The sequence below is a fragment of the Haliotis rufescens genome, unplaced genomic scaffold (assembly GCF_023055435.1).
Source record: "Haliotis rufescens isolate VD_foot unplaced genomic scaffold, xgHalRufe1.0.p SCAF_9, whole genome shotgun sequence".
In the NCBI taxonomy this organism is placed as follows: Eukaryota; Metazoa; Mollusca; class Gastropoda; order Lepetellida; family Haliotidae; genus Haliotis; species Haliotis rufescens.
Window position 1 is genome coordinate 12,710,110 of NW_025964383.1, and position 26,769 is coordinate 12,736,878.

The following is a 26,769-nucleotide window of genomic DNA, read 5'->3' on the forward strand; positions in this document are numbered from 1 at the left end:
GCCCTACTTCTACATCTCATGGTGTGTCCCAGTCTGGGACCTTCACGCGCCACTTCTACATCTCACAGTGTGTCCCAGTCTGGGAGCTTCACGCCCCACTTCTACATCTAACAGTGTGTCCCAGGCTTGGAGCTTCACGCCGTACTTCTACATCACACAGTGTGTCCCAGTCTGGGACCTTCACGCCCTACTTCTACATCTCACAGTGTGTCCAAGTCTGGGAGCTTCACGCCCCACTTTTACACCTACTAGTGTGTCCCAGTCTTGGAGATTCACGCCCTACTTCTACATATCACAGTCTGTCCCAGTCTGGGACCTTCACGCGCCACTTCTACATCTCACAGTGTGTCCCAGTCTGGGAGCTTCAGGCCCCACTTCTACATCTCACAGTGTGTCCCAGGCTTGGAGCTTCACGCCCTACTTCTACATCTCACAGTGTGTCCCAGTCTGGGACCTTCACACCCCACTTCTACATCTCACAGTGTGTCCCAGGCATGGAGCTTCACGCCCTACTTCTACATCACACAGTGTGTCCCAGTCTTGGAGCTTCACGCCCTACTTATACATCTCACAGTGTGTCCCAGTCTGGGACCTTCACACGCCACTTCTACATCTCACAGTGTGTCCAAGGCTTGGAGCTTCACGCCCTACTTCTACATCTCACAGTGTGTCCCAGTCTGGGACCTTCACGCGCCACTTCTACATCTCACAGTGTGTCCCAGTCTTGGACCTTCACGCCCTACTTCTACATCACACAGTGTGTCCCAGTCTGGGACCTTCACGCCCTACTTCTACATCTCACAGTGTGTCCAAATCTGGGACCTTCACGCCCTACTTCTACATCTCACAGTGTGTCCAAGTCTGGGAGCTTCAAGCCCTACTCCTACATCACACAGTGTGTCCCAGTCTGGGACCTTCACGCCCTACTTCAACATCTCACAGTGTGTCCCAGTCTTGGAGCTTTACGCGCCACTTCTACATCTCACAGTGTGTCCCAGTCTGGAACCTTCACGCCCTACTCCTACATCACACAGTGTCCCAGTCTGGGACCTTCACGCCCTACTTCTACATCTCACAGTGTGTCCCAGTCTGGGACCTTTACGCCCTACTCCTACATCACACAGTGTGTCCCAGTCTGGGACCTTCACGCCCCACTTCTACATCTCACAGTGTGTCCCAGTCTGGGACCTTTACGCCCTACTCCTACATCACACAGTGTGTCCCAGTCTGGGACCTTCACGCCCCACTTCTACATCTCACAGTGTGTCCCAGTCTGGGACCTTCACGCCCTACTTCAACATCTTACAGTGTACTCTAAGCATGGATCCTCCACGCCCTACTTCTACATCTCACAGTGAGTTCTAAGCATGGATCCTCCACGCCCCACTTCTACATACTCACAGTGTGCTCTAAGCATGGATCCTCCACACCCTACCCCTACATCTCACAGTGTGTTCTAAGCATGGATCCTCCATGCCCCACTTCTACATACTCACAGTGTGCTCTAAGCATGGATCCTCCACGCCCTAGCCCTACATCTCACAGTGTGCTCTAAGCATGGATCCTCCACGCCCCACTTCTACATACACACAGTGTGCTCTAAGCATGGATCCTCCTCGCCCTACTCCTAAATCACATAGTGTGCTCTAAGCATGGACCTCTACGCACCACTTCTACATCACACAGTGCGCTCTAAGCAGGGATCCTCCACGCCCTACTCCTACATGTTCTAAGCATGGATCCTCCCCGCCCTACTCCTACATCACACAGTGTGCTCTAAGCATGGATCCTCCACGCCCCACTTCTACATACTCACAGTGTGCTCTAAGCATGGATCCTCCACGCCCTAGCCCTACATCTCACAGTGTGTTCTAAGCATGGATCCTCCACGCCCCACTTCTACATACTCACAGTGTGCTCTAAGCATGGATCCTCCACGCCCTAGCCCTACATCACACAGTGTGTTCTAAGCATGGATCCTCCACGCCCCACTTCTACATACTCACAGTGTGCTCTAAGCATGGATCCTCCACGCCCCACTTCTACATACTCACAGTGTGCTCTAAGCATGGATCCTCCACGCCCCACTTCTACATCTCACAGTGTGCTCTAAGCATGGATCCTCCACGCCCTACTCCTACATCTAACAGTGTGTTCTAAGCATGGATTCTCAACACCCCACTGATACATCTCACAGTGTGCCCCAAGCATCGTTTCGCCAACGCTGGAACACCCATGCCTCATGTATTTATGATCATGTTTACCTCCTCAGTAGCTCAGTAGATATCTCTAATGATACAGTTGGATAGCTTATGTGTTCAGGGTTGATACTTACATCTTCAGTATGGATAAAGTAGGTAGTTTACGATTCGTGTTTTACCTGTGTTTATAAATACATTTTGGCTAAGCAAGTCAGGCTATTGGAATCGCCGGCTGTCCAGAAGAGATAAACCTCTCTGAGGTCCGCGCGCAGCATATTTATACTTCTTCGTTTGTTTGTTTGCACTCAGCACTATTCCAGCTATATGACGCCAGTCTGTAAATAATCAAGTCTGGACCAGACAATCCAGTGATTGACATCATGAGATCGATACGCGCAATTGGGATATGATGACATGCATCAACCAAGTCAGCGAGCCTGACCTCCCGACCCCGTTAGTCGCCTCGTAGGAAAAGCATCGTCGCCTTTTACTTCTGTCACGATCTTGTGTCTTACATGTACAGTTCTCCACGAAAATGTTGAATTTTCTAAATTTATATGTTTTCCGTACATGGTGCATATATCGAAAGAGATATTTGTCAGGTTTGCAGAGAGTTGACCTGTAACATCGCAGAGAGGTACGCCCCAAGTACTACTTCAACATCACCTCTACAGCAAGAACAAGATTAGGAAAGTATGTGTTCACTGGAGATGCGTAATTAAGACATGTACATGGATGTGCACGACAGTCGGTGATATTGTGAGGAGTCACAATGAACACAGCCATCCGCCAGTTGACACAACCCGTGCCAAGTTCATAAGCACAATGAGGAAACGAGCCCCAGAACTGCCTATGGCCCTCTACCAAGACGTAGTGCTCAGGGACGATCTAAAGGATGCCTCCTTCATTTCCATCACATTCACCCCTTGACACCACCTGGGTTGACGATTCGTCACTCTTCACTATTCCAATGCGGAAACACCATGAGACATACGGTCCTAGAACCAACAACAGCCTTGAAGGTTTCCTCTGAAGGCCAGTCTGTCCTGCCGAAACACAAACATTTTCCGTCTTATCGAGATCATGAAGTGAATCGAAAAAGCAGACAAAATGAAAATTGGTCAGTTGGGCTCCTCCACCTCGGAGTTTCCCGAGAGCTAGAAAACCGCCTTGGTAGACTCAAAGACCAGTTGACTCATGGGGTCAAGACCGCAATGCAGTATTTGGGTGCTGTGTTCAGACTGGTGAAACTGGTTTGGCTCTTGTTAAATTATATGTGTGCCTATTGAAGCCTATCAATATTATTAAAGCCCATTTGTTAATTGTTTCGTATATTTTCGTGACGTGTCTGACAAATCAAATGGAATATGATCGGGACTAATACATGTTACTACTTGGGTGACATGCATTTGACATTGGGAGAAGTCAACTGTGACATTTGTGATTTTAAGGTGTGTGATAAATTGGGTGAGACTGCCTGTCCACGCATTTGATCGGTACCTTGTCAAAGTGTTGTTTAAGCTACTCTCATTTTATTACTGTAATACAGTTGTTTAGCTAAGCCGCTTGTGTATTTGCTCTGATGTAATTAATCAGTTATCTTTGCCCATGCACATAGGGTTTATCTGATCTTATATTATCACCTATTGGTATAATTAGCTGTTATTAATAAACATGTGAACCTGTTACCATGTTTTCATCATTATATTATACTTTTTTGACACCCCTGTTCATTGTAGTACAGCTCCATGACAGTTACAAAACCCAACACACTTAGTCATACATATTTAGATGTGTGGTGAAATCGGTTTAAAACAACGTTAAAACGTTGTAGATATCCCGTGCAAGCACGTGTGTGTATGGCTGCTTGTACTAGTTTCACTAATAGCATGTGCTCACAGAGATGCCATGCAGAAATGTTAACATAAATACACCACTCAGACACAGTATACTGACTACGAGTCAACCAGTCATTGTCTAAACCCATTTATGCCGAGCGCCGGGAAGGATAACAAAACAAATTTAAAGCAAACGGTAATCTCCCATGAACAACGAACACAAACTAGCCCTGATCCTGATTCTATAAACGGGCCTCCGCGGGCCTTGCCGGTTTGAGTGTAAACAACGAAATCTTAATCATAAGAAATCTTGACTAAAGTACGATTCCGACTATATCATAAGAAGTGTTTATGAATTACTATGAAATAGAGATCATACCAGCTGTTCATGAAAAGGTGGGGTATCCTGCCCAACCGAAGGCACTAGTCACAAAGACATGCAATGGCAAGTCTATTGTTCACCTGAAAAAAACCACGGGAACATATTGTACGAGTCACAATAGGGAATTGCATCTACCATCCAAAGCGAATTACAAAAGTTACTGGGTTGTTTGCAGTGAACATGTACTCACTCAGATAGTTTTACCAAAATCTGAAAAAAAACATTAATCAAAGATGCCATCCCCTACTTTCTATGAAAACATGTAGTATCTTCCTGTGTACGGCTGTTTGACAATGTAAAATGAATATCTGTTTGGCTTCTTAAGGGCAAATAAGGTACACCCAGCTTGTTTTATTTTCATTGAAAACTGAAAGTTGAAAGAACTGTTGTTAAATGAGATTACATGTATGTCTTTTAACCATCACTCATTCTTGCAACAGTATGCAAAAGGTGATCTGTGGCTGGGTAATTTGCGCAATAATAAATTGGTTCAACGAAGACTGAGGAAATGAATTTGCAACCACATGACCCTACAATGTTTGAAATGTAGATTTATTTCCAAAGATACGATGTGTAAGATATCAACCAGCAGTAGAAAATTACACGTTTTCTTCTTTTAATTTTTAATCCGTAAAATGGCTGAAATATTTAGGCTTTTTGTAAATTGGCTATGTTACACATTACAAGAGACATATATACATCATTCTCCATGTATTTTATACCGAAACTACAGAGGTATGCATGGTACGTAAAAGAAATAGACATTGTTATTAAATTCAGTTCATATATATTTGTAATAAGACAGCGTTCCCGCGTTATCCCCCGGAAGTGACGTTTGTGTCACAGAGAAGGAAGTTAAATGTCCAGGTAGGTGTGTTGTGTCTCGTCTCTCACTTTGTCGCCCTACACACAGATAAATGTTCGATAATCAGGGTCACAACGTCCATGTATATGTCAAGATACTATCAGGCTGCTGAAGGTGGTGCCTATACCTTGATTCGTACTGCGTATATCCTGAATGTTAGTGTTAGCTGACTACCACATATTTCTATTTTCGGTTTACAGCGTGGCCGGTCTTCATGTACACAAGTTATGACCCACTTTTACTGTTAAAGTGTATAATAGAAAACCCTCGGCCATGTCGCCGTGTTTAACAGAGGAAGGGTGTGCAGGTAGGGAGAATTTACGTTTCAAAGGTTTACGTTTGTAATGACTGACTGCCACACATTACTACCCTCGCTTTACAACGAGTCCAGTCGTTATTCATACAAGTCATGACCTACTTTAACTATTGTTATATTGTGTATAGATAAACCCTGGTCGTGTTGGATAACCGTTGACGCGCGGTGTGTACAGACATGTACCATTTAACACTAGACTGCTATTGATTGTGCTTACATGACATATCCTGAATGGAAGCACACGTTGTTACTGTGATGGTATTTGTGGTCGCTTTGTGATCCTGAATGCAGAGTGAAGGAACTGGTTCTTTTTTGCCTGAGTGCATGAAGCGTATATGGTGTATGTGAATGCACATGTAGTGTGCTGCAACAGGTTAGTGCCAAACATTTTTCTTGCCAGTGATATAAATCCTAAATTATTCTGTTGACATTAGGCTAGTGCATTTGGTCTCAGGGGGGTTATCTCAAGGAGCAATATATTTTGTTTCTTTGTTTGTTGTTTAACGCCGCACCGCAATATTCCAGCTATGTGACGGTGGTTTGTCAAAAATTAGACCAGACAATCCAGTGATTGACATCATGAGTAACGATCTACGCAGCTGCGATACGATGACATGCATCAACCAAGTCAGCGAGACTGACCCCCCGATCCCGTTAGTCGCCTCTTACGACAAGCATAGTCGCCTTTTATGGCAAGCATGGGTTGCTGAAGACCAATTACAGGTCCTTGATATTTCAAATATTGCACATATTCAAATTGTAGTCTAGTTAACAATAAGGGATAGCTATGTAATATTTGTTTTAGTGTACACTTGATCTTTATACGTACGTCTATGAAACTCGTGTCTGTCATTTAAGTTTTCTGTCTTTCAGAATGGACACCTTCCCAAAGTGTTCAGTCTGTCAGCAGCAGTTTACCCTGAAGGGTCCAGTCCCCTACTTACTGCCCTGTCTACACCCTGTTTGTGAGACGTGTGTGACATCTGCAGCTGGCGGTGTGATATCATGCTCTACATGTCAGAGGGAGGTCAACCTCACAGACACAAACCTTCAGAAGGATGCAGTGAGACAGAAGGAGATATTCCACCTGACAGTCAAACATCACGCAACAGAGCTCCTCTGTACAAATGATGATGACGGGAACCAAGCTGTGTGTTGGTGTCAGGAGTGTGAAGAGTTCCTCTGTGAATACTGCCAGAACATGCACAGCAGCATCAAACTTACCAGGAAACATGTACTTCAAAACTTCAGTGACATGGCACCGACTGCTTCGAATATTCCAGCCTTCTGCAGTATCCATAAACACCATCTCCTTTATCTGTTTGATAAAAGCTGCAAAAAGTTAATCTGTGGGAAATGTAGGTTTGATGTCCACGCAGACCGTGAAGTTGTGGAGTTGGACGTGGCTGCTGATACTGTAACAAAACAGTTGAACCATCATACGGATGAGCTATCAACGTTACAGGCTCGCCAGCAATCACACATGCAGAGCATCAGACAGGGAACTGAATCCACCGACAGAACAAACGACTCTTTGATAGAAACTATTTGCCACACATTCCAATCTCTGAGATCACAACTTGACCAAAGAGAGAAGGAACTTCTGATCGATCTTGAAAGTCAGACGAAGGAGACCAAGGCAACTCTATATGCTCAACTCACCACCTGTGAAGAAAAATGGAAGACATGCACTGGGCTTTTAGACTACATCGCCAAAGTCCTCCTCTATGCTTCAAAGTCAGACCTCGTGGAACTGGAGAGTTATGTAGAGGACATAACTCGGAACTATCTAGAAACTGCTGCGCCTCAAACACATGTCGTACCTACAGCTGTCTTCAACACTAACAGCTTGTCAACACTGAAATCAAACATATCAGTGTTTGGTGCCATTTTGCCAAGGGGAGTGGATGAGGAATCTGTGAAAGGTATTCACATTGAACATCATTGTAGTTTTGGTTATTCTTTGTATGTGTACAATGTTTGCATGTTCTTGTGACATTCTATCGTTTAAACCCCCCTTTTTCTTCACGTGTTTCTCTATTTAAGACTCATGCTTTGTTTTGTTTTTAAAGATTTAAAGTTTGTAGACTGCACTTAAGACGTTCCCGGTGTTAATCATCAGTAGTTATTCGTCTGTTGTTTCAGACAAGGATACTCAGACTGACGCTGATGTTATGGCAGACTTGGAAATGAAACACAAAATGGTGAGTAAAATCAGTGTTGGTACATCATGAATTCTTGCATGCACACTGACCAACAAACTGACCAACTACAGGTTGATCCAAAGCAAATTTGCCTCAATCGCCATCACTTTGTTTTATCATATTGAGACAAAGTGCATCAGACCATTTAACGCTTGTATTTTTTGCAGGACCTAACAGAGCTGAAGACGAAAATTGGTTCAGACGAGAAACATATGCAGGGCCTCAAAACACTTACAGACAAGCTCAATGCTGAAATCAAAAGCTTGAAATCGGTTTGTTTTTATTATCTTGCATGTATTCACATCTTTAGACATGTCAGCGTCTACCCTTATATTCAAATATGTTTGTTACAAAGGAAACATCACATTCTGAAATCACAATATTTTAAACATTTTAAAGCTGTTGTGCGCTTGTTAACACAATGATTCCCTTTCCTTCATTTTAAACATCCCAGTTAGGATTGATCATTTGAGATGATGGTAAGCGTGTGTGTGTATGGGTGTGTGTGTGTTTGTTCTCTGAATAAATGGCCATCCCCTTAATCTTAAAGCGCCATGAGAGTGTCATGAATTCTTGATATAGATTGCAACCGTAAATTTTTTCACGTCCTTGAAATTCTAGACCCGTGAAATGCCATGACAGCCACGTGCTTTGTTATATAACACATATGCTATATTTTCAGTGCATTGACGAGAAGGAAACCTCAGAGAAGAGAGCCTCTAAAACCATCGATGTCTTACTTGGTAAATTTGTATCACACTTCTTCTTTGACCTCCCTTAGTCACATAATTTCAGATACATTTGACAACTGAACATGCATCTCCATGGCCGTGAGTGGTAAACAGAGTAAAACCCCCACACGAAGTCCCCTGTCTCATCACACATGTATATGGTCATGTATATATATTGATGTTACAGGTGTGGCCACAGATTGCGGTGTTCATCTGCTGAAGTCAGAAGTTGTAGACAGATCTATGGTGCTGAAGTGTGAGTACATTTATCATGTATCTCCTTCGATATAAGTTTTGATGTACATCGTGTTCAAGTAATATGAAACGTCAACACGTATGGAACATTTAGTCATACACTACGATTGATGGGCACAGAGTAGCTAATTGGCTCATGCTTGGGCTAATGAAGGTCAGGCGCTGGCAGTCTTTGTGTGTCATTGGCTTGTTTACCTGGCCCATGTTAATTACCTACAGGACACGTTGGTAACTGTGTACAACATCAGTTATTATAGATTAATGTTGCTATATGATTAATTCACAACGCGTTGGTGTGACGTTGATTTATTAATGATTATTTGTATACTCGTATATGCATAGGGTCCGTGTACGTTTCTCTGTAGGATGTGGAAACATGGAGTCGATAGAAGGCTTGCGGTATATACACATTGCTTTAGACAGGTAGATATATGTATATACAAGAAGCACTAGGTGCCAGGTCAGCACATTCTGTTGGTGCCACGGATCGCCTAACCTACCCCTAGCTAGGCTCAGGGTGCGGCTATATTTCTTTTTCACAAGTCCAAATATTTCATATCCATGGTCAACAGACACGGATTAAGTCAATAATATAAACAACAGTAAATAATGAGTGACAAAGTTGCACACCTCGTTCAGGATGGCTGACAGTCGACGTACAATACAATTGAGATTTGCATATTTTAAGTAATTGCAATTAAGATAATAGACATATGTATTTTATGGCTACAGGGTAATTCGCCTTTGTTCATGCAGACAAAGGTCGCTATAACAAATCTTATCTTACGAAAAATATTAGCCAGAGGGGTGAGTGAGTGTATTGTGATTAACGCCACTTTAAAAATCAATTATCTTATATGATTTGGTAGCAGCTTAACATAGGTGAAAACCCCAAAGTAATGCAGGTCTTACACCTTCAACCTTCTGATGAAGAACCCAAGAGCTGACAAATGATATTCTGGGCTAATTTTGAAATCAAACCAAAGATCACACAATTCTGCCACGCCTCGTTATAACGAATAAGTTAGAAGTAAAACAAACATAGTAAATATAAAGTCTAGTGCCTTGGTGACACTAAAGAGTGAATGCGCGAATTGGGTTGAACCCCACTTTAAAATGTATTTCCGTGATTTACAGACATGTCTGCTTGTGTGGGAGGAACGGACAAAGTGATACAGGCATTAGGCATTTGTCATGTATGAGGTCCTTACAAACATGATCAGGGATAATCTTGGATTAGAATCCACGAGCATAGGTTTCTGAAATTCGTCAGCAAATTGGGCTGCCAGAGGCGACTTGGCGACCAATGCTACGACATGAAAGCCATTCGGTGGAATTAACTGCTTACAATTTATGAGATGGGGGGTGACAGTGGTTTCAGTGGTTTCCAACAGTGTTTCCTACTGCAGCTAAAATTTATCGAGGAAATGAGCAGGAAAATACCGACTGAAATATTCAAGCAACGTGACAGCGGTCTGTAAATATTCGAGATCGAGTCTGGATCAGACAATCCAGTTATTGACTTTATGAGCATCGATCCACCACGCAATTGGGATACGATGACATGCATCAACTATGTCAGCGAGCCTGAACACCTGCTGTGAAGAAATGAGCGAGGAAAGAAGTGAGGGGGGTGGGGGAGGGTTGGGTGGTGACAGTTGTTTCCAACAGTGTTTCTCACTGCAGCTGTAACTTATCGAGGAAATGAGCAGGAAAATAAAGACTGAAAGCATAATCACAGACCACGGACATTGGAGACACACAAACTGCGAGCACCCTGGCCACCCGACCGCCATCTCAGACGACGTAATGGGGACCTTGAAGGGAAGAAAGACGATGCAATCACTGCCAGGCAGACATTTTTACACGTTTGATGCACCCTTAGGATGTTCTGTATATCGTGCAATATCTGCGAAGTTCGTTCTACTTCTAGGATGTAATATCTGAAACATTTTAACAGAAGCCTCACGATAATAAAAACTGAGCCAGTATGAAGTTGTCAGTGTTAATCGTGAGTATCATGTACAGGCAGGTACAGTGGACTGTTTAACCACTAAATTGGTCATGTTGTTACCATTGACACTGTTGTGTATGGTGGTGTGCGTGTGTGAATATTTTCAAGTACATCAATATTCTCGTGCCGATAAAGTCACCGTGTTACTGAGACGTGACAATATAGTCTCACAGACTTGGTTGTAAATAACCTGTGTGTCGCTCACATGTGAATACAAATGTGTGTTGTGATGTGTTAAGCAGATTATCGTTCCAGGGTAATGAAACTGCTATTGCAACGCGTTGAACATTATTTATACACTGTTTGTGACCCTAGTCCCCCAATACGTGGATATCAAGGTTCACACATTAAGATTTAAGACACTGGAACTTCTGCATGTATGTCTTGTCATTGTTCTTGCATCCGCCTCCTAACCTGCCCACATCTCAACTCTTTTATTATTATTTCCTTCGTTTGAACATTATAGACGGCGACTTGCGAAACGGACAATTTACAGGAGCTAATTTATTTTAAAGGCGAAATAGAGTTTGAAATATTGCATAGAGCATTACTACAAAACAATACCAAAAGTATCGAGTGATTGGAATGAATGGATGCGACATAGGAAGGACTAGTTGTAACATACCAATCAACAGAACATGTTGGCAGTGCATTGTAAGGGTACAAACAATCAAGGAAGGCGACATGCGTGTGTGGTAAAAAACATAAACGTTTGAGATGACTTGATCAATAATGAGTTATTCCCAACAACTGGTCAAACTGTCGTTTATGCTCGACAAGGTCCGAATCAATCTCCCAATGACAATTTGCAGGATTCTTGTCACTTAATGTTGCAGCGGATGGCCCAATTCGGCTAACGGCGTACACGTCCCCGGATTATGCGTTATAGGGGAGAGATCAGAACTCATGGCTGCTCATTGCAATCTTGTGATGTTTTGCTGTTGGAGGTAGTCATGAACGACATTATCGTCTTGAAAGGCAAAACGTGGACTAGCATGCAGCGAAAACGGAACTACTATCGCCGCTAGCATGCTATCTCGGTAGTACTGTCCAGTGACTGTCTTACATGTATGGACAATATGCAGTGGCGTATTGGCAGTCAAAGTGATCCTGCCCCATATCAGTACAGAGCTCGCAGCGATTTTGACAAAATCAAGAATGACCCCCTAGCCAGTGCACGGAGGTTACCCACGTGAGTTGTTTCGGGTGTGTTGGGGCGTTAGGTTTTAGTTCCAAAAACTGTTCCATCTCTGGCATCCATATTTCTGGCGTGTCCAATGGACGCAACTCTGCACAGCTAATCGAGGTTTTCTTCTGACGACCGATCGTAACATTTCTCATCATCATGTACAGTTTTGGAGAGCAAAGACCGTGGCGATAGGTATAGTTACAATCATAGAAAACTGAAGCAAATGATATTGAAATATCACACCATCAATGAGGCATTATTCAAAATACAAAATGCACTTAGTGCTGATGAGTAACATATGACATAGGTCTTGGGTGAGGTGAGGTAAAATTGGGTTTAACGTCGCGTCCATGATTATTGCACTTGTGTGTGGCTGCTTGTAAAAGTCCGGACTGATGCCGATTTATATGCTTGCTCACTGAGATACCATGTGGCAGTTTAACATGAATACCCCACTCAGACACAGTATACTGACTCCGAGCCGACCAGTCCTTGTTTTAGCCCCTTAATGTCCAGCCACAGACAGGGTAACAACAAGTATCATCTTTTAACGTCTTTTCGTATGACGCGGCCGGGGATTGAACCCCGGACCTTAAGCTCGCGAAGCTCTAGTAAATAGCGTTATTGACTTGTATTTACAGGTTATATTTTGCTAATTGGGGTTTGCGTCCATTGACAAAAATTATTTAAAAACATTTCCTATTTCATAATAATCAATAAAATTATCCCTACTTGTCACCGACCAGTTATCGCCATTTTTCATGTTATTTCTGAAATATCCCACGTTCAAAGTTAACTGTGCAATACACTTTGAAAATGGGCAAATGTGCGTATTTCTGTCAGTGGAAAAATCCAATTCTGCTAACGTAGACGGTAGCCGTTGACGTCGTTGTACAAGTCCCTGCATTATGCGTTATAGGGGAGAGATCAGAACTCACGGCTGCAAGCTCCTCGCAGCGATAGCCCGTTCGCGGAACACTCTATACCATCGCTGCCACCAGTCAATTATTTGAGGGACATACATCTGTTGATTTTCTAATCCTGACAGTCATTTAGTTTCAACATTGCGTACAATCATACAAATGTTATTTGTTATGTCATGGAAAGATTTAAGTCGCTTTAATTTAAATCTTTCTGTCATTTCTCACTGAAAATACTATCTCACTGCTTTAAATATCACTTTTTCATTTTTCATAACCTGCATCGTGAAACTCTAGTAAACAGCGCTATTGATTTGTATTTACAGGTTATATTTTGATAATTGGGGTTTGCGTCCATTGACACATTTTTTTGAAAACATTAACTATTTAATAATGATAAACTTATCCCTACTTGTTAACGACCAGGTATCGCCAATTTTCATGTTATTTCTGAAATATCCACCTTTCAAAGTTAACTGTGCAATAAACTTTGCAAATGGACAAATGCGCGTATTTCTGTGCATAGAAAAAAATCAGTAGCTTCCTGTTATAACACGACAACAGGGAATCAAAACAGTGGAAAAAGAAATTTTCCATCGACAAACTGTACCAGTTATCGCCATCATCTAAACAGCACGTGCCACGTGATAAAGCACACCGCTTCAGTTTTACAAATTACATTTTTTATTTTCTCTGGTATCGCAAGCTGTTTTTATATTTGTTACAATTAATAACAAATGCTTTTATCAATTTGTCTTCTGCAAACTGAAGTAGACCAATGTGATCTACACGCTATGTACTATGGATTTCGCGATATATACAGGGTTATTCACATTTGGAAAATAGCTCAAATAGGTTTTAGAATTGTTTTGGGGGGAAGAAATGACAGACAGAAAGTAAGCTATGACAGATCTGAAAGTGGATCATCGTGTTGTTGGATTTTTGTTTCCGCGTCAGTTAGTCACGTGACACCGCCCGCGTGTCTCTTCTAAAGTTGTATTTCAGCAAGGTGATTATATGGAATGTTTTTTAATATTTATTCACAGGGGTAATTTTTGTTTATCATTTGTAGATACATATTTATCTCTTCTAATGAAACCGAGCAAAGGTAAAACGAGATGCGATCACGTGTGCGTTGTAGCGAGGACTAAGCGATAATTGGTCTTCGTCGACAGCTGGTCACTGGTCAGTTTTCAGGGTAACATGCGTGTTCACAGTTAGTTAACGGGAAAGTTCTCTTTCTACTCGTAATTCCTTCTCTGTGGTATAATAGAAATCAACCTATATGTTGTCCACGCAATGACATGAGCGCATTTGATCTTAATTTCACAAAATCAAATGTTTGGTGTGATGTTTTCGATACCAATTTTCAGAAATAACTAGAATGAAATTGACAACAATTGTTCATCTGCTGGCATCTGCTTTTGAAACTGAGAGCAATCAAATAGCAGGCGCCTCGGCTGGAGCGGTGTCGACATGATTTGCTCGTTCTGGGCGGGCGGCTGGTCTATTTCGCACGTGCCTCACGACGTTTCTTCTGACAGCAAAGCGCGAGGACATTTCAAAATATATTTGTATATTTACAATTAATTAAATTGCTGTTTGGTTTTCGTTTACAGAAGAACACTTTAATATACTCCAAATAAAATAATAGCAGAATGTTCCAGAAATATTTCAAACATGACTTGTTCACTACATTTAATGTCGCTTATTGTTTATTGTGTTATTGACTGTTTGTGTCCTGTTCTGACAATGTTGCCCATCTTCTGTCTCCCATCGCCAAATCCCCTCGCCCCATGTGCGTCCTCCAACGTGCTACACAATACTCCACCAACTACCGGATGACGTCACCAGGTCACGTGACACTGTGATCTCAACATCCTCATTTTAAGCTTCTTCCTCATTATACCGCGTTCACTCGTGTTTCTGTTAAACGACGGTGAACAAGTGTGATCGCGAGTATTCGCGCTCTGCGTGATTATTGCGCGATGTGTATCCTTTTGTTTTAGTAATTCAGAATCTCCACAGCAAATATTTCAGTGACGAACCTCTTACACCAGACCTGTTACTAACTTATTTTACATTCGGGTTAAAAGATTACAGAATACATACACTAAAACGTAATACACAGAAGGTCTGATGTTCATACTACTGCACTGTGATTATATTACACTATTTGTATATCAGTACATTGTACTTAGCTGTGCATTCCTTGCAATTGGATATCTTTGTACAACTTTAATATCCCAATTTGTCTCATGTGTTATTCACTTATAAACTACATTCATATGTTGTAGGTATACATCTGAAGTATGACAAAGACAGAGTCAATCTCGACTTGGTCCACATCAACACAGAAGGAGACCTGGTCAACAGGAAGTCGGACACCAGACCTGCAGGGGAGGGGAGACTGAAGAAGTACTGGGGCACATGTAGCACTGCCCCCCTCCCCCGGGCTGGCTGTCCCCAGTACTGGGAGATGAAGTCTAGGGTCAGTCTGGACAAACCACTCACAGAGGCCGACCTCATCCTGGAGGTGGGTGTATGCAGGGAGGAGCAGAGGGACGTGTCTCATCATCTAGGTGGACAACCCAGCTCCTGCAGCATGCTGGTCGCCGACTGTCGTACACACGGCGGGATATGCAGTAGGACATGTAAGGAGGGGAAGCATGTGCTGTGTCGGCCTGACACTCTCCCCAACACAGCAGGGGCATCACACACACTACATTACGGCGTTGTCTATGATGACACCAGGAAGAAGATTGCTTTCAGTGATGTGAAGGAGAACAAAGTGATGTCGACGTTAGACAATGTAGACTCTAGGCTGCCACTGTGGCCGATGTTCGGGGTGTATATGCCCTCATCGGGTAATGTCAGCATGACACTTGTAGTGGGCAGCGACATCAACATGACAGAGGAGAAGAAAGCCATGATTGTTAAGGCGCTGTCGTGATGGTGACAATGATTGTTAAGGCGCTGTCGTGATGGTGACAATGATTGTCAAGGCGTTGTCGTGATGGTGACAATGATTGTTAAGGCGTTTTCGTGATGGTGTCAATGATTGTTAAGGCGTTGTCGTGATGGAGACAATGATTGTCAAGGCGTTGTCGTGATGGTGACAATGATTGTTAAGGCGCCATCGTGATGGTGTCAATGATTGTCAAGGCGTTATCGTGATGGTAACACTGATTGTCAAGTCGATGTCGTGATGGTGACAATGATTGTCAAGGGCTGTAGTGATGGTGACAATGATTGTCAAGACGCTGTCGTGATGGTGACAATGATTGTCAAGGCACTGTCGTGATGGTGACAATGATCGTGATATGAACACACAGAATTTGTTGCAGACACTCACTGCTCACAACCAACTACATGACTTTAACATGTCTTCTCTGTGAAAGGTGTTCATCTTCGTGTGTACAAATATCACACAGTAAACAGTGTAGTGTGTACACAACACAAAACCAGAAGTTTAACTTATGATCTCCAACACCTATCAACTATAACCCCCCGAATCTGTAATCTTGATGTGATATGTGTAAATGTATATAACATTTAGATAAAAGGTAAAACGTTTTTGTTTATTTGTATGTTCGTTGTTTAACGCCACACTCAACAATATTCCAGCTATATGATGGCGGTCGTTAACTAATCGAGTCTGGACCAGACAATTCAGTGATTGGCGTCAAGAGCATCCATCTTCGCAATTGGGATACGATGGCATGCATCAACCAAGTCAGCGAGCCTCACCATCCAATCCTATTTGTCCCCTCTTACAAGCATAGTCGCCTCTCACAACTTGCATGTGTTGCTGAAGACCTATTCTGACTTTGATCTTCATGGGTGACGTAAATCTATCATGGTACATGGTACGACACACAATCAGGCAAGTCGCCGAACCTGACCAATCGATGGATGCTGTCGCCTCGTTGTGCATGCTGACAGGGGATAGCAGTGGGATGTCTTTAGATGTTTATCAAACAAAATAAAGTAAGTGACATTGCAATAAGCTATTGTTTTGAAAATAATATTTTACTTAAAACTTGCTGATTTGCCGGACGAAGGAGGGCAGTTTTAAAGATGGAGGGCTTCTGCGAATGATTATTACCAGCACAAATAGCGTTACCGTTATTATAGCTAAAATAGATAGAATTTGTTTTCAGCTAAATATAAACATCAATATCGGTTTTGAAATATTTACTGCAATCAACAAACAACGAATGCCACTAAAGAACGAATCAGATGACAACGGGAGTCAAGCAATATGAGGGCATTATCAAGTTACAATGGTCCACTCATTTTTGATAAAACGCGGGTAGTTTAACGATTATTCTCCCCATTCTAGCTATAATGCTTGTCATCGTATCCCAATTGCGTAGATCGATGCTCATGATGTCAATCACTGAATTGCTTGGTCAAGATATGAATATTTATAGACCGCTGTCATATAACTCGAATGTGTCGTTAAACAACAAACAAACTAAAAAATGCATGGGCGTGTGATGACATAGTTTGTAGCAATATGCCGGGGAACACCAGAAATGGACTTTACACATTGTCCCCATGCATGTGGACAATCAATGTGAAAACTTTAACCATTATAACCTGATTTTGTGATATTATTTCGCAGTGTTCCTCAATAACATTTGTTGAATATGTGTACAGTTTCCGAATACGATTTCAAGGCAACAAGCTTATATCATGTGGAGATGAAGGTTGAAATAACTCATAAGCTGTTTCATATTTAGTAACATAATGTGAAACATAGTATATACCTTATGCATGTGCTGCCACTAACACTTTCACCACCAACACCACCAACACCACCAACACGACCACCAACAACACGCAAGACCACTTACACCACTGACAACACCAACACCAACAAGAGCAAGATCAACACCAACAACACAAACAACAACATCAGCAACAACATCAACACCACAACCAACCCCAGCAACAACACCACCGACACGACCACCAACAACACGCACGACCACTAACACCACCAACTACACCAATACCAACAACAGCAAGATCAACACCAACACCACAAACAACAACATCAACAACAACACCAACCCCAGCAACAAACACCACCGACACGACCACCAACAACACCAACACAACACCAACAACGACACCCCTCCCCCCTTCCTCCGTGTGGAAGGAGGTGGAGAATACATCACCCCAGGTGCACCTGCTGCGACTAAGAAGACCACGAGTTAACAACAGAAGACAACCACGACTTATGGAAGAGAAACTGTGTTAATATAAACAGCAGGATTATGACTGCCTTGATTCTTTGATGAGTTGATGGTATGCCGGGGGGATGAAATAACCTTGGTCACGGTTGATCGACGGTTGGAGTCTTTTGATGTTGATGGCTTCTTGTATTTTTGTGATTTTGAAGTCTTTGAGGTTGGTGGTGAGGTCTTTTGACTTTATCCCACTGGATGCTTTGGCTTGGGTTGTCATGGGTATGGTTTGGTTATCGCCGTCTGACGTAACGTCATTGGATTCCCCTACCGAACTAGACGTACATGTACATTTGTAGTTGCGTCGTTTAAGCTGTCTGACGTAACGTCGTCGGATTCCCCTACCGAACTAGACGCACATGTAGTTGCATCGTTATCGCTGTCTGACGTAACGTCGTCGGATTCCCCTTCCGAACTAGACGCACATGTAGTTGCGTCGTTTAAGCTGTCTGACGTAACGTCGTCGGATTCCCCTACCGAACTAGACGCACATGTAGTTGCGTCGTTATCGCTGTCTGACGTAACGTCGTCGGATTCCCCTACCGAACTAGACGTCAATGTATTTGCGTCGTTATCGCAGTCTGACGTAACGTCGTCGGATTCCCCTTCCGAACTAGACGTACATGTAGTTGGGTCGTTATGCCAGTCTGACGTAACGTCGTCGGATTCCCCTTCCGAACTAGACGTACATGTAGAAGCGTCCCTGTCTCCGCCTGACGTGTCAGCTTCGCTACCCCCTTCTTCCGAACTTCAATTTTTTTAAAGAGAGAGGCAAACATTTCTATCATCATATTATACTGAATGGACAACTATTATAAAACAAACACACAGGATCTAAAGAATGTATCGAGATTTATTGTAAAAATGTCAATTAGTATTAAAAATGCTAGGTAATCACATGTTGTTATTAACTGCCATTTTGTCTGCTATTTGTACATATACATAATTTTTTAGTGTAATGTGCTCTTGTAGCACCTTTTGTGTTTTTTTAGAATAATCTGATTCTGATTCTTAACATACTACATTTTTGTAGAGATTTCTTATGATTATGGAAATATTTTTTTGCATTTTTAGTTAAATGCAATCTATAAAATAACATTATGTTACTGATCATTATACTGTTATTTGCTTACAAGTTTGTACGTAAATTAAATATTTTACTTTTTGTAGTCGCGCTGTGGATGAAATACTTACGTTTCCGAAAGGTGGTGAGGTGAAATGGGGTTTAACTTCGCGTCTAATATGATTACACTTATAAAGCGACTTGCATGTGTGTGCGTGCGTGCGTGCGCGTGTGCTTGTACTAGTCCGGACTAATGACGATGTTATATTGCTGGCCCACTGAGATACCACGCCTCAGTTTAACATGAATACCAAAATCAGACACAGTATACTGACTCTGAGCCGACCAGGCCTTGTTGCCGAGCGCCAGGCAGTGTAACAACAAGTATCATTTTTACCAACGACGCCGAATGTGCTATAATCTCGTATGTAAATCATCATTGTAAATTAATGGTCCCGATGCAATCTCACGCAATAAGACCTCAGCAATACATGGTAACGTTGCCAGCTTTGGCGGCTGGTTGTATCGAGTTACGGCTGTCTTATTTCTTATATTGGATATTGGATTCCAAACACGGGTTATCACAGAATGTTATGGAGTTGACAGTACCTCGACATCGGAAAGAAGCGTTCGTAAAATAGCACGACTACAATTTAACCGAGAATGCTGTGTTGATATAAGATCTTGGATTATTATTGCTCTCCTTTTGGTGTGTGAGGACATGTTATACCACATCACATTTTTTTTTTAAATGTGTGTGTGAGGGGGGGGGGGGGGGGGGGGTGGGGGGGTTAAGAGTATATTTGGGGATGCATACAGTATTTCATCACTAAATGCATTATCATCGTCAGCATATAACGAATATACCGCTAGGTTATGTTTTAGTCTAAGCATCTATTCACAAGCTTTGGATCCGTTAAGATCCGGGTTGATATAGATCAGCAACCCATCTTTGCCGCAAAAGTTGACTATGCTTGTCGTAAGAGGCGGCTAACGGGACCGGGTGATCAGGTTGGCTGACTTGATTGATGCACGTCATCGTATCACAATTGCGTGGATCGATGCTGTCACGTTTTGAATCAACCACAAACACAAATTAAGTTTTAAGAAAGATTTATTTCTTCCCTTTAGTTAATTTTAAAACCCAATAACAATATTTAAATGCAAACTAATACCACATTTACTAAACTAGCTTAACTTATCCTATCCTACTTCTATTACAAATGTCCTACTACTAACAATACTAACATCTACTACTAATACTAATATCTTATTACTAACAATACAAATATCTACTACTTACAATACAAATATCTACTACTAACAATACAAATATCTACTACTAACAATACAACTATCACGATACTACTATCTAATACTAATAGTCTACTTCTAACAATGCTAACTCAGCACTAATACAAATGTTCTAAAAATAACACAACTAGTACACATTAATAACTTCGTGGGTGTACATTTATACAACAACAGAAAAACACACCCAAAAAAATCAAAGTCACTCTACTGTCACTGTCACATCACCTGTATACAGAAAGCTCAAGAAGTCTGAAGTCACTGATCAGTTCACACGAGGATACTTCCTCATAATATAGAATGGTGATCTTTACACCCAGGCGATGTTTTCCCCACGGAAGGGTGTCACTTGGATGCCACGGCTGTGTTCATCCTATGATGTGCACTGCAACGGAGATACTTCTCTCCTTACGTAGTGTCGGAGAACGTCTCTCCTCACGTAATGTTGGAGGATCGTCTTTCCTCCTACGTACTATCGGAGGTACTTCTTCCCCCCTACGTACTTGGTTATAAGGATAACCGGCCAGTTCCGGGACACTGCAATATAATACAAGCAACTATAGTTACTGAGGTATGTGTCACTACCTTACAATACATACAACAATGCACCAAAACTCCGATTTACATTTTACTGAGTGGAACTGTTTATTCTTTGATCATGTTGTTGTTATTGTTACAGTGGCTTTACGTTATTACAATCTATATGTGTATATAATTACATTTGAAAACAATGCATAGCTCAAAATTCTATCCTCTAAAATACAATTCTACATGAAACAAATAAATGTAAAAACTTACGCCAACCAGAGTAGAAATCTCCCACAATATTAGTCCATGCCTGAAATGAACATACTGATTCTGGCTGACTGTACAAATTATTACCCTGCCCCGCTATTTAAACTGACCCCAAAGTCCAAGCTATCCCTGACCTCCCTATTGTTACACAAATTAACTCCCCAGCTATCAGCCGTACCCAGTCACGCTTCCCTGAACCTATTCCCATAGTATTACCTGACAATATCTAAAAACAACCCGCTAAGCTTAATATATTAATGTAACAATACTATAATACATCTATCTAAAGTACTAACATATAATTAATATGTACAAGATTATCTGTGATCTTGACAGATGCTCATGATGTCAACCACTTGATTGTCTGGTCCCGACTCGATTTTTTTACAGACGGGTTTATTTTGGTTATATCAGCACAGGGTGAAATAAAGTGGTCCTTGCCGTATGTCACTTTAGATATAAACACAAACACGTATAAGGTGCAGACAAACCGAGACTAATAATCAGAGATTCCAACTATCGATATAGACACCCTGGCGACACTGACGAATGCAACTCTTTGACTGCATTTGAGAATAACTCTAGTACTGTTCAAAGCAGCTTTAAACCCAACTCACCCACACACTTACAGGGACATTTGAGCATGTTAGTGGCCTCTTTACCAAAACGACACATTGAGAAACAACAACTGAAGTCAACTCTGTCTTCATTTATATCTATTGGTACATGAGTAGCTTTATCAATGGACATACACGCCAATTAATATGAGCGACAAAAACACAATTCCATATTCAAAAGAAATTTCGGTTGTACGATTTCAACCATATCACGAGCATGTGTTTTTGAACCAGGTGAGTGAGTGAGTGAGTGAGTGAGTGATTGAGTGATTGAGTGAGTGAGTGAGTGAGTGAGTGAGTGAGTGAGTGAGTGAGTGAGTGAGTGAGTGAGTGATTGAGTGAGTGAGTGAGTGAGTGAGTGAGTGAGTGAGGGAGGGAGGGAGGGAGGGAGGTTTACGTCGCCTTTTGCAATAATCCGGCAATATCACGGCGGGCTTCACATATTGTACCCATGTCGGGAATCGAACTCGGGTCTTCGGCGTGACGAGCGAACGCTTTAACCACTAGGCTACTCGACCAACAACTTAGGTGACACTAAAATTATTCATATATATTCATGTTAGATGCAACCGATCTTGAGAAGTGTTTCTTGAAAATAACCATGTTATGAACCTTGTAGAGAGTGGATGTATTACCATACAGTTCTTTTTAATATTCAAGCAACATCACGGAAAGAAATCCGAGAATGAACTTCATATGCTGTGTCCTTGAGGGTCTTCCCATGTCCTATGAATACTGTAATCAATCGGTTACCCGATCACCTTTTTTGTACATACATGTATTTCAACAGGATAAAAGTACATTATATTTCCAAAGCTGTAGTATATATTAGTTCCTGTATATCGCCACCTGGGAAATTCAAACTGAGCCGGCAAACCAGAGATAAATGTATTTCAATTCATTTTAACAAGGGTACTGAACTCACAGAACAAATATAGAGAAATTGTCAAACTTCGTTTGTGTGTAAAACACGCATCATTAAACCTAATTGTTCTATCTTCAGATGTCACTATTTTTATACAAGCTTTATTTTCCTAACTATGCATTTATTTATTCTATATCAAAAGTATATAACATAAGGGAATCGATAATGTACGCTATGAAATTGTTGCCTTTGTATAAGTTTTTACTGCATTCACGTACAGTTCTAGATAATGAATGCTACAAGGCAAAGTGACATATATACTGACCCCTATGATTGGACAACACTGCTACATCAGTGGCATGATCTCTTGTCCGCGTCGCAATAGCTGTTATCACTGAAGTACTGTATATTGGTGATTACGCCTCCTTGGCCTACATTCATAAAATCGACTCGTATACATTGTTTGTTACATTTTTCTTCATACAAGTCACCTTGGTCATACTCAAATGACACAAACTTGAACATATTACAGTGTACACGGAAAGCAAATGGGGACATGTGTCACAGTTTCAGAGTGATGTCTGTCTTCAAAGTCATGTCGACTGTTATCATCTTCACTCACTTGCTTTATTATACTGTTGCACATGACAAAGAGTATCGTAATCATAAGAAACACAAACGTGCATTTTATATGATCCAAGCACAATGCATAGGTGAATAACTAAAATTTACATAATATCTTGATAAGGTGATTAAATGCATTCATTTAGTGAATTGAACGTCAGTTTGGATGGGTTCATTGAAGTGTGAACGATTAAAGAGCGCTTGTTAAACTGTGTGAACCTCCGAGCTTGCAAACCAATTTGGACGATGCGGAATGGACTGGTGGGGATTGAACCGAGTTTTGTGTTAATTGTCAACGTCAGGGAGGGTTATATTTGGAGTTTGGGATTTATCGCGCGTGCTGTAATGCTTTGCTTGGCTGGTGTTTCTTGTCACCTGAGATGGACTTACTGTATAACCTGATGCCAGCTTCATTACTGTGCCCTGTTACTCGTCATATGCCGCCGCTTCTCGGCCTAGAATGCACGGAGGAGGTCGGCTAACACAGAAACCGGAAAAGTAGATTTCTAATTCCGTCTATGGATATTTTCTCGTCTCCGATGACCAATAGATAAAACAGGTGGGCAAGTTTTGGGGGATTTCAGTTTCTTTCCTTACCTTTTTATGTTTTATGCTTTCTCAAAATCTTAGATTTTTTTTCCCGATAGATAGTAAATCGGATTTTAGTTTGGGATCGATCAGGAGGAATCGCGTTTGCTCTGTGTCAGCGGCCACATCTGAGTAGGGTACGACGTTATTTTCATTGGTGCTAGATTCATGTCATTTCCGAAAACAAGGCATCAAAGTCAATATAGCTTAATAAATCAATTTCGTTCACATCAGTAATTTTTACAGAATTATATTTCTTCACTTGCGATATAAGTATTAAATGATTCCATATCCAAGATTATTGCACTTATAGCGACGTGCATGTACGTGTGTGTGTTTGTACTAGTCCAGACTGATGCCGATTTATAGTCCTAGCTCACTGAGATACCATGCAGCAGTTTAACATGAATATCCCACTCAGACACAGTATACTGACTCCCAGCCGGCCAGTCCTTGTTTTAACCCCTTAATGCCGAGCGCCAGACAGGTTAACAACAAGAACCATCTTTTAACGTCTTTTGGTATGTCGCGGCCGGGGATCGAACCCCGGACCTTCCGCTCTCCGGGCGGACGCTCTACCACTAGACCACGGATACGGTCGTCAATCACGAGAACCAAAGCATTATTTATTTATAAGTCAGATGAAATGTTACAAGACCAGGACAAAATACTAAGTTAGTTATAAATGATAAATGCGGGTATTAAAAAGAAAACACCGATAGAGAATTCGGGAAACCCCGGAAAGTAGTTCCGTCAAAAGTTCACACGATCAATTTCAAAAAATTTTGTTCACATCGTGTAAACTGTTTTTGTCCGTTCACAGGTGTGTGAATTCCAAATATCAGATCACGTGACTACCCCTTCAGCCAATCAGCATGAAAGAAACAATGTAAACTTCAAAGTATGAAATTATATACATATGTATCATTACTTACTTTTCATCAACACATAAAGTATATTGTAGTAAATTCTTCAGGTGGTTATGATACTTTAGCTGATAATTTATCACTTATTGTTCGCGTGTCATGTTATCAGATAGTGCATGCGTTAATGTAAGGTGACATATAGACACCTCCTATGATTGGACAAAACTGGTACATCAGGCGCGTGATCTCTTGTCCACGTGACGATAGCTGTTATCATTGAACTATATTGGTGATTACACCTCAAGCTCTTGAACTAGATGGATAAACTTGACTCGAAAACACGTTTGTCTGTAACATTTTCCCTTTTATACCACATGTACTTGCAGTTGGTATACATTAGAACAGTAACCCACAACCAGTATAATTATTATATGAAATCAATGATTGATTAATACTTCGAAATAAGACATTCTTGAGCCATAACATTAACTGACAATAAATGTCAATATGTTTGTTGCAGAGAATCGCGAGTCTTCATTCAACTGCGTCGATCCTGATAACGCACATAACAGCATGAGAAGAACCGTTTTATCAAATAGATCAAACTTTAACCACGTGTCGCGAGTTGACCCTTGATTGAGCTCTGAGTATTGCTTATACCAACCTACTGTTTGATAATCAACATGCGTACAGACAACACATCGTTCAGCATACATTGATCAGACGAGGTGCTCAGATCATATTGCTGTGATTCTTTGCTCCAAGCATGCCTGCCAACATGACGAGTTATGCATACAATGCATACTGAGACATCAGGCTTCCTACGTTTCTCTGTCGCCAAATGTCAATTCTGGTTGCACTATCTGGTAGATTGTACACAGGGGTCACATGGATATGTGATAGGTATGGGCACAGCATGTTCCATACATCTGATTCTTGCATCAACCCGTATTGGTTATTTTTAAATCAATGGAATGATGTTTTCAACAGAAAAGAAATCTTCATACAATCCCCGCTCCCTGATATTCAAATGACACAAATTTGAACATGTGATATTGTACACGGAACGCAAATGAGGGCATGTGTCACAGTTTGATTGTGATGACTATATCTGCCTTTCGCCATATTATCTGTCTCAGAAGTAATGTCACTCACGTGCTGACTCGCCACAGTTAGCGTTTTCTAATAGCTATGCATGTACGTGTATTCTGTGTAATCCCAGCACCCGCTTGCCTGCTTGCTTGTTTGTTGTTTAAAGTCACGGCAAGAAAGGATTGCTGAAGACCTTTTCTATCCCGGATCTTGACGGGTCCTCAGCACAGGCAATACCTGAAGAACTAAAATGACTGTATCATGAAAGATGTGTTGTTGCTATCATATACATGTACATCATTACCTACACATATTATTCACATGAATCGTGCTGTTGCATAACCATTTACGTGGTTATAATACTTCCGCTGACAATTTACCTCTCCATAATATATATACTACCAAATATTAGAACAGAGACGCAAGGTCTAACAGAACGACACTAAAAGACCAGGAAGGTGTTTAATTACCGTTTCAAACTGAGGTGCAGGGTTCAGAGGAGTAACCTGCCATTCTATTTTAATCACTGTTTGCAAGATACATCATATTTCATTGATCAACAATAATAATCTGTAATCCTAACTAACTGTGTGTTAAAATAATCTGCTGACTAAAATTGGATTGGGAAGGGTTAATTATTTCTAATATTCACTAACTGATATTGGTTACTTCAATCAGGCTCATACATGACATGCACTTTGGTGTAGTGAGAGCTGATAACCTTACAGGTTATCCATTGGCTAGTCAAAGGTTGCTTTTGTTTAAAGCCTTGTTT

General features: G+C 41.5%; 1 protein-coding gene across 1 annotated transcript; it reads left to right on the forward strand.

Moving 5' to 3' along the window:
* Window positions 1-5,254: 5,254 nt before the first annotated feature.
* Window positions 5,255-16,491, forward strand: LOC124112478 (probable RING finger protein 207 homolog). The gene is made up of 7 exons (XM_048390759.1): window positions 5,255-5,288; window positions 6,476-7,527; window positions 7,748-7,806; window positions 7,974-8,078; window positions 8,489-8,549; window positions 8,725-8,793; window positions 15,213-16,491. Exons 1-7 carry the CDS (start codon window positions 5,281-5,283, stop codon window positions 15,866-15,868), a joined length of 2,010 nt encoding a protein of 669 aa, XP_048246716.1. The 5' UTR covers window positions 5,255-5,280; the 3' UTR covers window positions 15,869-16,491.
* The last annotated feature ends 10,278 nt before the right edge of the window (window positions 16,492-26,769 follow it).

What these genes read in the sequence shown, in the direction of transcription:
- LOC124112478 (XM_048390759.1), top strand. An exon ending in AAATCAAAAGCTTGAAATCG is followed by an intron (nt 8,079 to 8,488) that starts GTTTGTTTTTAT and finishes CTATATTTTCAG; the next exon opens with TGCATTGACGAGAAGGAAAC. An exon ending in AACCATCGATGTCTTACTTG is followed by an intron (nt 8,550 to 8,724) that starts GTAAATTTGTAT and finishes TTGATGTTACAG; the next exon opens with GTGTGGCCACAGATTGCGGT.